This window comes from Trichosurus vulpecula, chromosome 9, assembly GCF_011100635.1.
Source record: "Trichosurus vulpecula isolate mTriVul1 chromosome 9, mTriVul1.pri, whole genome shotgun sequence".
Classification (NCBI taxonomy): domain Eukaryota; kingdom Metazoa; phylum Chordata; class Mammalia; order Diprotodontia; family Phalangeridae; genus Trichosurus; species Trichosurus vulpecula.
This window is the reverse complement of record NC_050581.1, coordinates 112,380,209-112,395,992: the sequence shown is the minus strand read 5'-3', so window position 1 is coordinate 112,395,992 and position 15,784 is coordinate 112,380,209. Positions and strand designations below refer to the sequence as shown.

The window sequence follows — 15,784 nt, the reverse complement described above, 5'->3', positions numbered from 1 at the left end:
ACTAGTAATTCTGCCTTCTAGCTTAGTCCTTTTTGCCTACAATATCCTTCTAAAATCATACTTGAAATTAGCTATCATGTCCAACCATCTACCTTGCCGTCTCTCCTGCCATCTTCCCTTATCCAAGTTAAACATCCCCAATTCCTTCAAGTGATTCTCCCATGTCACTAACATAAGCCCCTTCACCATCCTGGCTGTCCTTCTCTGCACACTGGTTTATCAACATAGTTGTTAAACTGTGGTGTACAAAACTGAACAAAATACTCCAGGAATTATCTGACCGGGGCAAATTTCCTTAATCTTGGATGCTATTTCTCTTTTAATGCAGCCTAATAATATGATGATGATAGCTAACATTTATCCATATACCAGGCACTGTGCTAAGCACTTTAAAATGATTAGCTTTGCAATATTGCCCCCAACTCAAATTTGTCGACCCTCAGACTCCTCATTTGTGATAACCTGGATTATATCTACCTCACTGATTGTTGATCAAATGAGACAATATTTTTAAGAATGCTTAGCCCAATGTCTGACACATAGTAGGCCATTATTCCCTCCCTCCTCTGTTGTGTCTCAAATGAGGTAATGTATATGAAGAACTCTGTAACTAAAGTGCCATGTGAGTGTCAGTTATTATTATTAGCTCCCAAAGAGGAGGTGTCCTTATGGGAATTTTCCACTTCCCTCAAACTAATAATTAGGTGTAGGTACTAAAACTACTCTAGGTGAATTCATATAGTATACACAGCCACATATCATCAGCCTGGGGTTCCAGGATCAAATTTGCAAGCCAGGGTCTATTGCCCTCATCTAGGTCTTCAACTGGGATTTGAGGTGGGAGAAGGCAGTGCTGCACTGTTTTGGAGAATATTGAGGTGCCAACTGAACCACAGTCATCACAGCAGCTGTAGGGAACCTGGGTGCTGCCAAAAGGCTTTGGGAAAAGGAAAATGTGTCTAAGTGTAGGGATGAGTAGATTGGGATAGGCAGGATTTGGGGTGGAAGTGAAGTTACAGAAGGTCCTGTAATAACATATCTAGAACAAAACTAGATCCATCACACACACAGACAATGTGATCGATCGTCTGCGGAAATTAAAACACTGACCCATGAACCAACATCAGTACACCTTGCTTCCCCTTCCCCCTTTTGCCGTAATGGAAACAGTTTGGGCCATAATCCCTTCTTATTCAACTAGATATTCTTGTGAAATCAGAAAATTTTAGAGTTTAGGGATCATCTAGTCTACCCCTTGGTTCTATGTAGGAAGAAACAGCCTCAGAGAGGGGAAATGCCTTACTCAGAATCACATCTAGTCAATGGCTATAGAGCTAGTACTTTTTCCCATTTAATCACTGCTTTCCTCAGGTCTTCAGGCAAATCAAGCTGTGAAATTTTTTGGCATGTGTTATAACTAGATGAGTTTCTCAGACCACTGAAAGAAAAGCACAGGGCCCTTGGCCTGTCACCTGCTATTTGGTTGATCTGGTTACTTCAGATGGTTCTTGGGGAACAAATGAAGTTAAGTACTTGAGAACAGTAACTAGTAAGCACATCTCAGCTTTAAGTTTAGTAGCACACTAGAAGTGATGTGACAAGCTGAGCTGTGACAGATGACTTGGCTGTCAATTCATAGATGTGCTCTTGGACAATGTCAAGTAGGGAGTGTCTTCCATGGTTACTTTCCAGGATTATGAAGATTAAATTTCATTAACTTTGTGACTTTGAACACCTCCCCGTGCCTGTGTCTTCAACTACCATGGACACCTAACTGGGGTCCCAGATGTCTTGTCTTGTTCTCTACTACATAGTGTCTTTTTCCCCATAATGACTTCCTAAACCTCCTCTTTAATCTTCATTGATTCCTATCGTGCTATGCCACATAGTGCAGAAAAACTGGATTGGAATCCAGTCTCTGAGGCTTACAGACTGTATGAACCATCCGGGTTCCAGTCCTGACCTAGCCACTTACTACTTCTGATCTTGGAGCAAGCTGTTTCCTCACCAGTAAAATGAGGGAGTAGATGATCCCTAGGGTGCTTTCAGGTCTAAATGTAGAATTCTACTATGATCCATCCCTTCATCTCTAATTCTGTGTATGACATAGAAGGCTATGATTGTAAAGCTCTTTCACACTACAAAAAAGCTTTGCAAACTGTATAAAGCCCTTTTTCTTCAGTTGACCCGTTCTTGTCCTAGATGCATTTTGTGCAAAACACAAAGTCGTTAACGAGAAAATCAGGAGAAATGAAATACAGGTGTGAAATAGAACTTTCTCCTCTCTCTCTGAAGGGAGAACACTGACACAGATTCAGCGCATAAGTGCATCTCTTTACTCCCTCCATCTCGCTCCCTTGGTCTGTATGCATGGTTCACACTCAAGTCTCCTCTCCTGTGATTATGCAGATCTTTCTTTGGTTTTCCCCTCCTCTTTAGGGAGTATCGGTCTGTCTCCCTGTCTTCCTCCCCACCGCCGCCCCTTTCAGCTGCTGGGGTGGGACACTGCAGAGAGGGAAGAGAATGAGACTGCCTCTTCCCTCTTTTCAGTAGGGTGTATATTTTATGTCACTTTCTCTTGTTTGTGTACGTGCAGGCACAATCTTTAGCTCTCAGTGTGGGTGGTGTTCATGAGGCTTTGGTCTGGCTGGTGCTGGAAAGCAGGTCACACCGCTTATTCTCCTAGAATCTAGAGCAACAACATCCACCTCAGTCCTGTTATCTGTGTTCCACCCACACAGGCTGCCAGACCAAGGGAAGGCCCAGCACCAGTCTAGCACCTGAGACCGTGAAGGAGGGGTAGACAGGTCTACAAGGGGAATAACAAAAAGCTTTGGCTAGCACAGAGGAAGCCAAGGCATCCTTTTGGATTCCATTGGAAAGAAAGGCAAGTACACCGGAGAGGTCAGGGTTTGGTCTCCAAGATCAAATGCATATTTCATACTCTATCCAGCATAGAGTAAAACAAAGGATTTTTTTTAAAAAAGACAATAGATTTTTATATCATTTTTACATTAGATTTCTCCACACTTCCCCCTCCCCAAATCAACTAATTCAGTAAAATCAATCAATGAAATACAATGGAAAAATCTGGTATTATATGCAACGTTCTACACTTGAGGACCACTGATTTTTACAAAAGGTGTTATCTCACTTAAGTAGTGCGACGAACAGTGCTGGACCTGGAGTCAGGAAAGAGTTCAAATGTGACCTCAGATAAGTAATTTAATCTACCTTAGTTTCCTCATCTGTAAAACGGAGGTAATACTATCAACCTTACAGGGTTTTTGTGAGAAGCAAATGGGATGTTTGTAAAGGGCTACATGAATGCTATTATCTCTTTGGGGCCAACCGTGGATGTTCTTTATACTTCTGCGGCAATTTGTTTTGTGATGATCGTTTCCATTTTCCCATCTGTTCTGTATTCATTTTTTACCATAAAATTCAAATCGTTTAGCCATTCCCCAATTGATCAACATCCACTTTGTTTCCAGTCATTTGCCACCACAAAAAGTGCTGCTATAAACAATTTGGTGTTATACAGAGCTTTTATTTTTGCCAGTGACCTGATCTGGGTATACACCTGGCAGTGGCATGTCCGGATCAGAGATTATGGATGTTTTCATCACAGTATTTGCATGATTCCAAACTGTTTTCCAGAAGTTGTACCAATCCACAATTATACCAATACCTCATGAACTCCTCCAGCAATATTACTGTTTTTTTGTCCACCTTGCTAATTTTCTGGATGTGTAGCGAAACCCTGGGTTTTGATTTGCATTTATTAGAGCATTCTTTCACAAGGTTGCCAGTTTGCAACTCTTTGGTCAGGTCTCTCTTGTAGAGTAACTTTTGGTCACATTTCTCTTTATCAAACCCTTAGAGATAAGACTGTTGACCCCTTTCTTTCTTGTCCTAGATGTATTTTGCACATAAGCTTTTCATGTATTCAGAATTACTTAATCTTTTGTAATTGCCTCTCTCTTAAGAATCCACCCCCTACCCAAAAGGTATATGATGGGCTTCTAATTTTTAAAAAGTGTCATGTATATATTGAATTTATTGCGCATGGGCATACATCATCCTGGTCACTCTTTTCAGCTCACTTGGCTCTTCAAAAAATCAATCTCACAAATATAGAACGGGCAGCTTTTGGCAAGAGGAAAATCTGTGCTAAAAAAAAGGGAGGGGGGTTTTCGGTGGACCGAGAGCTCAAAAATGTTTCATGGAAGCTATCCTGATCTTAAGTCTCCATTAAGACATGGCACCCAGACAACATGGAAGTTTTACAACTGGAACAAATCTGGAGCATGCTGTTCAGTTTGCAGCAACATTTTATAAAGGATATTGACAGGCTAAAGACCAGGATTCAGAGAAGACTAGGTTAAGGGAAGTGAAAACCTTGTCATGTGAGCATCATTTGCAATGGGGATGATCAATCTCCATGAGACTGAAGAGTGTATATAAATGTGAGTTGGGGGCAAAAAGTAGCTATCTTTTGAAGATTTCAAAGATTGTCACATATAAATATTAACTTGAATCCTGTTTTAGTTCCAGAGGGTAGAAACAAAAACAACGGATGGAAGCTGCAAAGGCAGATTTTGGCTTGACGTAAAGACATTCTGTAAAATCAGGGCAGTCCAAACATTGAAGGCTCCCTCAAGGTTAACAGAGCTCCAGAGTCTGAAGTTTTTGGAGAAGATGGGGTGCTGTAAAGAGGTTAAGAGTAGATGACCTGAGGCCTCTTGCAATTCCAAAACTGATTCTTATGCTTAGGTTTAAATCTCAGCATCCTCTTTCATCACTTAGCACCCTCCATTACCAGCACATTTTGCCTTCTTTGGTGGTTGAGGTCTTTAAGGATGGAGGGCAGAAGGAACCCAGAAACCTAAGGTTATTGCCCCGGTTCTAGCCCCTCCTCTCATGTCTCACCTTTCAGATCAGTAGAATAGAGCTACACCTCACCCTTCCTATGCCATTCTCCGACCAAAATCCCTTATTCAAGGACCTTGGCTCCTCCTTGGCCACCCCTGGTCCTCCAGCTGCGATTCTACATTTGACCCTTCTTCAGATTCATTTCAAAAAGGAACTTCATCCCAGACGTTACCCATCCCACAGACACTAGGAATTGTTCATATGGTAGCTTCTGGGACTTACCATGACCTCAATGACTTTAAAGCTGTTTCCAACTAAACTCTAGGAAAAGGCATGATGGCAGTGTGAAGACCATCTGCTCTCCTAGCATGACTGTTCTCAGAGCAATTCTTCTTGGTAACCCTCCAGTGGCTACACATAGTGTCATGCACACAGACAACACTTAAAAGACATTAAAGAACATAAAGAATACCAGTTATATTACCAAGGTTTGAATCCTGGCTCTCCCATTAACATTTATGTAACCTTGAACAAATTATTCTGGGCCTGTTTGCACATCGCAAAATGAAGGGGCTGGAGTAGATGACTTCCAAGTCATCTAATATTTGACCTTGCTAGAGATTCATTTCAAAAGAGAACTCAAATCCAGACTTTTAAGGTTCAGGATCTGTGATTCTGACGTGTTTCATCTTGGGACCACCAAGGTATTATGGGAAGAAGCAGAGACCCAAAGACAGTAACAATAATACAGCAACCTTACAAATAATAACTCGCATTTGATCCTCACAACAATCCTTTAAGGCAGTTACTAGTACTTACTCCATTTTACAGGTTAGAAAACACAGAGGCTAAGTGACTTGTCTAGGATCAGGTCTTCCCAACTCTGGGCTTGATGCTCTACCCACTGCACCACTTAGCTCTCCCAGTAACATCACTAAGGAAAGAAACTGCACATCTCCTAGATTGCTGGTGCTGAGTGGTGGAACTGGGACAGGAGGGAGGAGACCCAAGTCTGGGCAACGTGACGGGTGTGGTTAGTCAACTGAAGGGCAGCAGGCAGGCCATAACCTGAAGGCAGGTTGCACTGTTGCTCCACATATTTTGTTTAAACAAATCTTCTCTTGGCTTTTTGCAAAAGAATATAAGCCTCAGAGTGGGTGTAAAAGGTGGGAAAGATGCAGATATTGTTAGATCTGGAAGCAAAGGTCCACGCTTGACAGAAGAAAAGCTGATGACATATCCAGTAGTTGGAGGATGGCTGAACAAATTGTGGTACCTCAATATGAGGGAATATTTTTGTGTCATTAAAAAGATAAATATAAAGAATATGTAGATACATAAAATAGTACAAAGTCATAAAACCAAAACTAGGGAAGCAGCATAATGCAGCAGGAACATCAGTGGACTTGGGGTCAGAGAGCCTGGGCTTGAGTCCAGGCTTATTGGCAAGATTTGTACCTTCTTAGAGCCTCAGATTTCCTCATCTGGCTGTTGTCCTCATTTATTAAGCATTTAGAATATCACTTACGGGGCCCCACAGGATGGTTGTTAAGAAAGCACTATGTAAACATTAAAGCAGAATATAAATACACTCCAAAATCTCATGTATAGAAATGTAACGATATCGGCAGAGGGCCTAAGTTATCATGCTAATTTTTTTAAAATTTTAGCTCTGAATGTAGTTGTTTGTTTTCAAATAAATTGAGATCATGTTTTGTTATCATCTACATCTTCCATTGTATTCCTTTCCCTTCCAGTTATCCCTTATAATGAAGAATAGAAAAAAAAAGGAAGACAAAGATGTTTGGCAACACAAACCAGGAGTTTTTAAAAGCCTGATCTGGCCATCCCCCATCAACTGACATCCACTTTATTTCTGGACTTCCGTAGCAGAGGGATAGTGAATGGACCTGTGATTTCATAGAGGAACAACCTGTGATCAACCTGTCAGAGTTACTGCCAGAGCAGCTGGTGACCTGCTCAGGGTCACTGAGGCAGCTGTCAGGACTTGAACACAGGTTTTCTTCGCTTCAAGGAGAGCTCTTTATCCATTGAACAAGATGGCCTCTCAGACTCTTTGCTACCACAAAAAAGAACATTGTAAATGTTTCAGTGTATCTATCTTTCATTTGGTCACTAAACTCCTCAAGATATAGGCTTAGCAGTTTCTGTTTGTTGAGATTGTTTATAATAAAATGTTTTTTTTTTTAAAAAAAGCTGAAGGAAGCAATCACTTGACTAGTACGTTCTCAGAACTTTCGGGGAACAGCCACTTAAGAATCAACGTGGTAAACTCTCAGCAGGGTACCACATGAGTTCATATACGTCAGACTCCTGGGCCTGAAAGCATGCAAATGAAGAAGACTGGTAACACTGTAGGTGTTCAGCTGTGGATGGAGACGAGATACAGTCTTGGGTTTGAAGGAAGCTTAAACTCTGATCGATTTTGGTGGTTAGCAAGGCTGCTGGAAGGCTGTGTTCCTTCCAGATATATACCCCCAAACTTTATTCTTTGCCTTTTAAACATAAGCCCAACTTAATGAGAATTCCACAAATGAGGGCACAGAGTTCTCTGTTCCATCACCTGGCCAAGTTTCACAGACCGTTAAAGCTGGAAAGAACCCTTAACATACCTGGGCCAATCTTGACAGATAAGGAAATTAAGGCCAGAAACATGAAGATTACACTGTTCCAGGTCTCAATGCTCTTCAATGGCAGCACCTTGGGATCAAGAACTCAAATGATTGATTTCTCAGTGCCCTTTACATTACCACACCAATTCTCTCTAAGCTTAAAAAAGTTAAAATTGTGGGAATATTAACATGTCAAAAGACAGATGATTCAATGATTAAATAAAAAGAGACAGATGGTTGTCTGGAATTCTTGAAAGGGAGAAATGGAAGCAGTATCTTTGACATTGTCCAAAGGCGAAGTTCTATGACTAGTTCTAGTTTTTCAGACAAAAGTATCCCTTAGAGGGTCTATACACCCCAGGAAAAAGAGTGCCAATCTCAATTCTTAGTTCATGTATATCTCCCCTGCCTCAAAATGAGAAGATGGCAAAAAGAATACCTTTAATGGTTCAAACTGATAAGCTGGGACAAATGTGTCAGGACGCTGAAAAAATCTTGACCAGATTTGCTGAGCACCTTCTGGTGATCTGTGAAAAACTGTGGCGAAGGTGGAAGGATGGCAGCAGGGGAAAGACCAACGATAGGCATATGTCCTTATTTTCAAAAAAGGGAAATAAAATGGTTTCTTTACATGACAGATAGCAAAACGTACTAATAACTGAATTGCACTTTGACAGGGTTCCCAGACTGGTGGATCAGAGGAATGCTGAAGACACAATATTACCTGGATTTCAGAATATAATTTAGATGAGTATCTCATGATAGCCCTGTGAATAACAAGGACAAATGTGGGTTGAGTGACACACAGTTTGATGGCTCTAAAATCGGATGAAAGATCACACCCAAAGAATGGTGATTAGTTGATTTCTGTCAGTCTAAAGACAATTCTCTAAGAGACTGTTACTCAGATCTGGCTTTGGTCTTTTGTTCAACAGTTTATACCAATGACACGGAAAGCAAAAAACCCAATTTGCTCTTGAGCTGAAGCACGGTGTCCAAAATGAGGAAGGTAACAATTTCGTTCTCTGCTCTGGTCAGACTACACATGCCAAACTATGTTCATTTCTGGGTACCACAATTTAGATAAAAAGCTAGACTAAGTCCTCTAGGTAGATATGAGGATCAGCTTAGGAGGTGAAATTGTTTACCCTGAAGGACACTTATGCAGGGTAGCAAAACAACTGTTATTAAATATTTGCAAGGTTAAAATGAAGCAAGATTATACTGGTTTGGCCTCATAGGAGATCATTAGGTAGAAATTTCAATGTGATAGCTTTTAGTTCACTAGAAAGGGGTAAACCTTGCTATCCATTGCCTTAAAGTACTGTCATTGGAGATCTTTAAGCAAAGGCTGAATGATGATTTGTTAATCAAGGGTGTTATAGAGAAGACTCCAGCATAGGTTGTGGTTAGTCTTGGCGTGATCTCTCATTGTTAGTTAACTTGGCATTCTGGTTTATATATCAGCCTCAGGTAAGTTTGTTTATCATTTGACTCAATTGCTCAAGACTTCATCATCCCTTTATGAATTTATATAATTTCAGAACCTACTACGATAAAGTCCAAACCCTTGATTATGATGACCCTAGTAATGAATCATGGAAATTCCTTCCTCTTCTGACTGTTCATATAGCCACATCTAGGTTTAATTACACATACAGTTTAAGAGACCACAAAAAGACAAGTTCCCAAGGCCTATCTTCTCCATGCGGTTGGAGGGGATGAGCTAACAGGTAGTATCTCAGTCACACCTTGACTAACTAAACGGATCCATCCCACTTCATCTCCCACGGAGGGTCAGTACAGGGAAGTCGAACGCAGTAAACAGTGCTAAGGCACCCTCTTCTCTGTCATCTTCACACTTACCTTCTTTCATTTTACATGAAAACTTGCACAAGGGGCTAGGATGGAAAGAGCTTCAGCTCACAACTTCTACTGGATGTTTCCCAAGCGTCTTTTGCTTTCAGGACAAAAGTCCAAGATATACATCAACTGATTGCATTTTCACACGTGATAGGGCAAGTGTTGTAGCACTCTATAGCACAAGTGGAAATACAGGGTCCTATTACGACACAGAGACAGGACCAAGAGACTTCCTAGCTCCTGTCCCAGTCCCATTCTTTATTTTTGGAAATAATCAGACACAAGGACACAGGTTTGTACAAAAACCACATTTGTTTTTCTCACAAAATTGGGTGGCTGTATTGCAGGAATAAAACTGGATCATATACACAGGATCAGATGAAAAAAAGTCACCACATGGTTATTTATACAGATACACAGCAGTGTTAAGAATTCAGGTACTCGGTAAGACCATCACCAGTACAGTAAAAAAAAAAAAAAAACAACTCTACCTGGATCTTTGAAATTTGAAAGTGTTTACCCTAACAACCTGAGGTTATACGGGATTACAATCTGAAACAAAATTCCATGTTCCTTCAAAAGCCCTGGAGGAAAATGTAACACTTGGAATGATTCCCTTGGTAGGATGGGAGTGAGAGTGAGTGGGGAGAGGGGTGAGGAATGAGGAAAACCTCGGCTGTTTTCACAAGGCACTGGGGGCTCTCTGGAGGTAACTGAATTAAAACTAAACTCCAGTAGGGACAGGTCGAATCCAGTGCTCTAAGAAAGGGCTTTGAGATACTAATAGCATCTGTTCAGCTGAAGTCCACACCTGAAGCCTTGAGAAGGCAGATCTTGATGATAGTTTTGTGTGTTGTTGTTGCTTGTTCTTCCAAGAATAAGAAAAAAAAAAGAAAAAGAAACAAAGAAAAAGTTCTACTGTGTTCAGAATTCATGTGTCCTGTCCTTTATACGTAAAGCTTTATAGACAAGATGGGAAACAAAGCAAAAACTTCGAACCTTATACTTCAACTTGATGGATATGCAACCTGGAAATTAAGGTGAAGAGGCCACAAAGCTTTGAAAAACAAAGCTTTATCAGAAAAAAAAAAAACAGAACAAAATCTCTTTCCTAGGGAACAGAATAAGGAAAACTGAATGGTCACCAAGAACTATCAAGTAACTAACCATTAGTACTAGGAACAGAGTGTGGTGGTCCAAACCGGGCTCATATTAAGGCATTTTTGTGTCTTCCTATATAGAATGGACCCCCCATCCCTGTGCCCTTGTCCCTGAAAAAAAGAAAACAAAAATATCCCAAAAACCACCAACCCATCTTCAAAAAGAAAAACAGTAAAACACTAACCCATCTCCTAATAAAAACAGAGAGCTCACTGCTCTAGATGCTGAGCCCTTTCCCTGGCATCCCCTCAGAATTTTGTACCAGGTGTTTCCTATTAAAATCCTGATGAAGGATGGAATGTTAGAGATCAGAAAGTAAAGGGGAGAGGTGTAAGAGTGGGCATAGCACTACCTCACCTCTCTAATAATCTTGTTTTAAATTCAAAGTACCGCTTCCACTGAATTCTGCTCACTCTGGCTGTCTGCAAGAGGTAGTTTGGGGCCTCACACCCCTAGCCATCCCAACCAAGTTCCATCAACTAGAACTTTAGAACTACATCTACATTTTTTTTTTCTTTTTAGCTTTTTATAAGGGGGAGAGTAAAGCGGAGAAAAATGCATTCAACATTGACTATCAAGCTTGATTCCTCAAGCTGGCTAGTGCCTTAGATTCCTGAAACTTTTTCTGGGTGTCCTGGGAACCTAAGGAATACATCCCCCAGTTCCAATCCCACCTCTAGTAGCCCCCAAAGCTCCCTACATATCAAACCATCCCAACAGTAACTATCTGCATAGAAAGCCAGAACCAGTGAACCTAGAAAAGAGAGCAATTTTATTCTAATTGTTGCATTCTCAGCCACCATGGATAAATGAAAAGAGGATGCTTTGTCAGCACAGCATGAGAGAACACATCAGGTACTGATTCAAATGATATACAATACCCTGGACTAATAGAGAGGCACATGTATTCCTCAACGGGGGCAGTATTAATGGCAGGGATGCCTTCTCCCTCCACTGTTTTCTCTTATCTTCATGCTTGTAATGTGTGTGTGTGCCAAGACCCCCTGTACCTTCTAAACATCTGCACTCCACCCCATCCCATCATTAAACTACAATGAATTCATCTGCTACGCCTCAAAATTCAATTACTTCTAGACTGGTGAGTTCATCTCTCTGCTTGCATCTTTTGGTTCCTATTAACTTAGGATTGTTCTCCTTAAAAAATACTAATAACAAAAAATTACCCATGGAAGCACCAAGACAGAGAAAGACTAAAAGAGCAAAGGCTGGGATGGGCTTACCCGTTATATTCCCTATTTGCCCCTTACTCAGCACGGGGAAGACACAAGGTGAATTTTTCCTGTCTATTATACACTGTCACCCCCAATCCCCGATAAGCCCTGGCAAAGGAGCACCACCAAAAGGAATACACCAGAGCAAGGAGGCACTCAGATGTGGAAGAGGAAAAATCCTGAAAGAAACAGAAGGAAACTGAGGAATAAGAGTCTTGTCACCACTACTCGGGTTCATGGAATCGGGTCTGGAAGTCCCTCGAACTTCTTCTTGTTAGGGAGCCGAGGAGGCTGGTGCTGCTGCAGGAGGAGGAGTGACGCCATCGGTGGGAGGAGGTGGTGGGGGCTGTTGCTGCGGAGGAGGAGGATCTGAAAATACATCCAAAAACTAAACATCAATAATGGAAGCATAAGCGATTGGGAGGGAAGGAAGCTAGATCAGGGGAAAACATGGGGAGTAACTTTCTGAAAAGAACTATTTCCATCAGCTGCTTTGCAAACAATGACTCTCTCTACAACAACACAAACCCTGCGCTCACCCCACCCATTTCTGTCTCTACTGCTATGACTTCTGCTGCTGCTCATCTGGAATGTTCTGATCCTCTACATCTATTTAAATCGTCCTGATTCTTAAAAGCCCAGTTTAAGTTCCATCAGGACCAGGAAGCTTTTGACAAGCCTGTCATTTCCTATCTTTGTATCTCAAGGACCTTGAAGAGTGCCTGGAACAGTCAATGCTTGACAAATGCTTGGGGACTGAGGACAGAGGAAAGACGAGGATACAAATAATCATCAGCAGCTCCCTGATCCCTCTCTTCCCGCAGCTCAGAACGCTCTCTTCCTGACTTTCACCATCCTTTAACTCATATGTAATGGCAGCAGACTCTACGTTCGCTGACGGCGAGGACTGTGCAATTTTTAACCTTTGTCTCTCCAGTGCCTCATATAGCACCTTATACAGAGCAACTGCTAATTAATGTTTATTAAGATGTATCTGGTCAATGTGATAAATGTATAAGAGAAGAACAAATTAAGAATTATGACAGTGGAGGAGGGTGAAAGCAGTTGTGGCTGAGGAATTCAAGAAAGGCTTCACGGAAGAGGTGAAGATGACAGATTCTAGGACTAGAAATAGCATAAGCCTAAGAATGGAGACAGGGAAGGGCAGGATGTGGAAGGTGAGATCAGATGAAGCCCTTAGTGGGCCTGCTCCAGTTTTACTGTGAACCTCAAAGACCAAATGACAGCTTCCAATTCTATATAACCATTTCTCCTCAAGCATTTATACAGGGTGACCTAGAGTTTACATTATCAAAGACAAATAATTTTACTTCTGAACAGACAAAAAAAAGCAGCTCAGTTATAGGAAGCTCATTATTTTTTTGGTATTTGTTTGCAGGGTTAACAGCAAACAATTGTAATATAAAAAATATTTAGAGGAAGTATGTATTAGCTCTGGGTACTGGCTCTCAAGAGATGGACAAAGTGACCAGAGGGACTCTTCTCTATTATTCTGATTTTGCCCATCTAACTGTAATTCCAGCTTCTCAGTTAAGACCTTCCCTGCAAATTCCAGCCCACAGTAAGTTCTCTCATTGGAACTCAAAGCACCAATTTGTCTTACATGTCATCCCCAGTAGCAAGCTAGCTTGTTGATACCCAGCAACTAATATGTGCATATACATGTATGTATAACACACATACACATCTAACATCTGTATATGTCACACACACACCACACACACACACACACACACACACACACACACACACATTATACACATCTGATATCACATGCATGGATTCAGCCACTTGGGAGATGGTTTTCTAAACTAATCACTTCATTTTACAGATGGGGATACTGAGGTCCAGAGAAATGAGATGATTTGTATAGGGCCATACAGTTGTTAATATTGGAGCTGGGACTAGAACCTGGGTGTTTTGTCTCAAAAGTCCAGCGCCTTTTCCCAATATATGACAAATATATGAACTTATGATACTTTTTCTCTTAATTTTTCTTGTATGTTGTTACCTCAACTAGATGATAAGCTATATGAAGACAGGGACTGTGCTTTATATTTCTCTGCACACCCCACAGCATTGTCAGCTATGCTCAGCATACAAGAGATGCTCAGTGAAAGATGCGGGTAAAAACCTCAAAGTGGCAGATACACCAACAATTCTCTAACACGTTGAGAACCCCAATCTCCAAGTAAGAAAGGTATGATCACAGATTTTCTAGGCCAAGTAGGCTAGTCAATGCTTCCTAGTATGGTGACAAAGAAGTAAGGGATAAACATTTCTTCTTTCTTCGCAGGACACTAAAAACTCATAAGACAGACTGCTTACAAGGCCTGCTATTCAGTCCTTTAATCATTTTATTGCTTGTTTTTCACTCCTAGTTTTTAGCCTTACATTCTGCACCCATGAAGGACTACTGTTAAACAAGCTATTCTATGTCAAGAACATAACTAAAAGATAGGAAAGAGGAAGAAGTTAGGTGAACAGCATGCTCTCTGTTCCCCAAGCATTCCCAACTCATCAGGAGAAGTGTTAAGTTAGTGAAGCCATGCTGGCTAATGAGCTTGAATAGCGGGAATTTCTATTTTGTTAGACACTGGGGTGAATCACTATGCTAACAAAAATTTCCTGCCGAAACTGAAATTGTCAATTCACATTTACCTATCCTCCAGTTCTGGGTAATTCAAATGTGGCTAGACTTATACCTCTGAACAACTGACGTGCTTATCATTTATTCTCCCCTTTCCCTAGACCCAGGAGATGGGCGGGTAGTGAGCCAGCCCCAGAATTTTACTTACACATGCCATTGGGTGCTGCAAGGGGTACTCGTGGTCCAATGATGTTCCCAGGCATTGGTGGCATGACAGGTGGGGGAGGACCACCCCCAGAAGGATGGATATTAGCTGCAACAGCTGGAATCATACGGCCTGGCATGGGCTGTCCAGGCATCATGGAACCGGGACCTGGCATCTGACCTGCAGAAGGGTATTTAAGGGTACTGGTCATAAATGTACTATGAATAGGTGGGCCAGGAAGGCTATAATGCAATCCCAAGAATTCCATGGGCAAACAAACTTAAAGCAACATATATTCTGGGAATGACTTTAGATGTTACTTGAAACAGACTCAGATGAAAGATGCCCCCAGTAGCAATTAACACATTTGGATTTTTTCATGAAAAGTTTGTGAGCTACTGATTGTTTCAAAACTTCAGCAGAGAAAGGCAGCTGTTTAATGTTATTCAAAAAGAAACCTTTTCAGAATTTTTTTGAAGCTCTCTTTGGTTAGAGTTGGGGTAAAAAGAAGGGATTGTCAGCTGTCTTCCTGAGGACATATGACACCAAGTATACGGATGGGCTAATGACAGAAGAATGAAGAGCTTAACACAAGTGTGCACTCAGTCTGGAGACTAATAGTTTAACTGGGTCAAGATCAGAGCTGCATTCATGAAATGGGGGAAGGAGCGGGAGGGAGAATTTCTGAACATACAGGTAGCATCATTCTTCACCCATCTTTCAAGAGTAAACACTGGCCTGAATTCCCAAAACCTGTTGAAATAAGTGCAAAAAGATGATCTAATCCAGATAAGATTGTGTGTTGTCTCAAGTATTTGAAATTACAGGAAACTCTAGGGAAAGGAAGAATCCTAAGAGGTTATCCACACTGCTTTATAACTAGCTTTAGAACATGATGGCTGATCATTAATTAGCTTGTAATTTAAAGACTTTTATTTTGGGGGTTGTACTTTCTTGTAAGTGGCTACACCATGAGATGTAGAATAAGTTCATAGGTGATAAGCTTTTCTCCCTGGGCTTGAGGGAAAACACATTCTCCTAGTCCTCCCATTGCTCTAACTGCTCAGGCTCTTTGTGTTCCCCAAGGATCTCACTTAGCCCTTCATTTCTTCCCCAGCTCTCCTTTAGAAGTATTACTCTCACAGATTCAACTCCTCCTACTATACACACGACTCCCAAACTTCTGGAATACAGACCCACTCCT

The 15,784-nt window shown here is 41.3% G+C and overlaps 1 protein-coding gene across 1 annotated transcript in view; it reads right to left on the bottom strand.

Annotated features, from left to right (window-relative positions):
- Positions 1–9,664: 9,664 nt before the first annotated feature.
- SMARCC1 (SWI/SNF related, matrix associated, actin dependent regulator of chromatin subfamily c member 1) overlaps positions 9,665–15,784 on the bottom strand; it is a 206,842-nt gene continuing 200,722 nt past the window's right edge. The window contains exons 27-28 of the mRNA XM_036737909.1: positions 14,584–14,760; positions 9,665–12,133 (exon numbers count right to left, since the gene is read on the bottom strand). Of these exons, the coding sequence (XP_036593804.1) occupies positions 12,039–12,133; positions 14,584–14,760 (272 nt within the window). The 3' untranslated portion in view covers positions 9,665–12,038. The remainder of the gene's footprint in view (positions 12,134–14,583; positions 14,761–15,784) is intronic.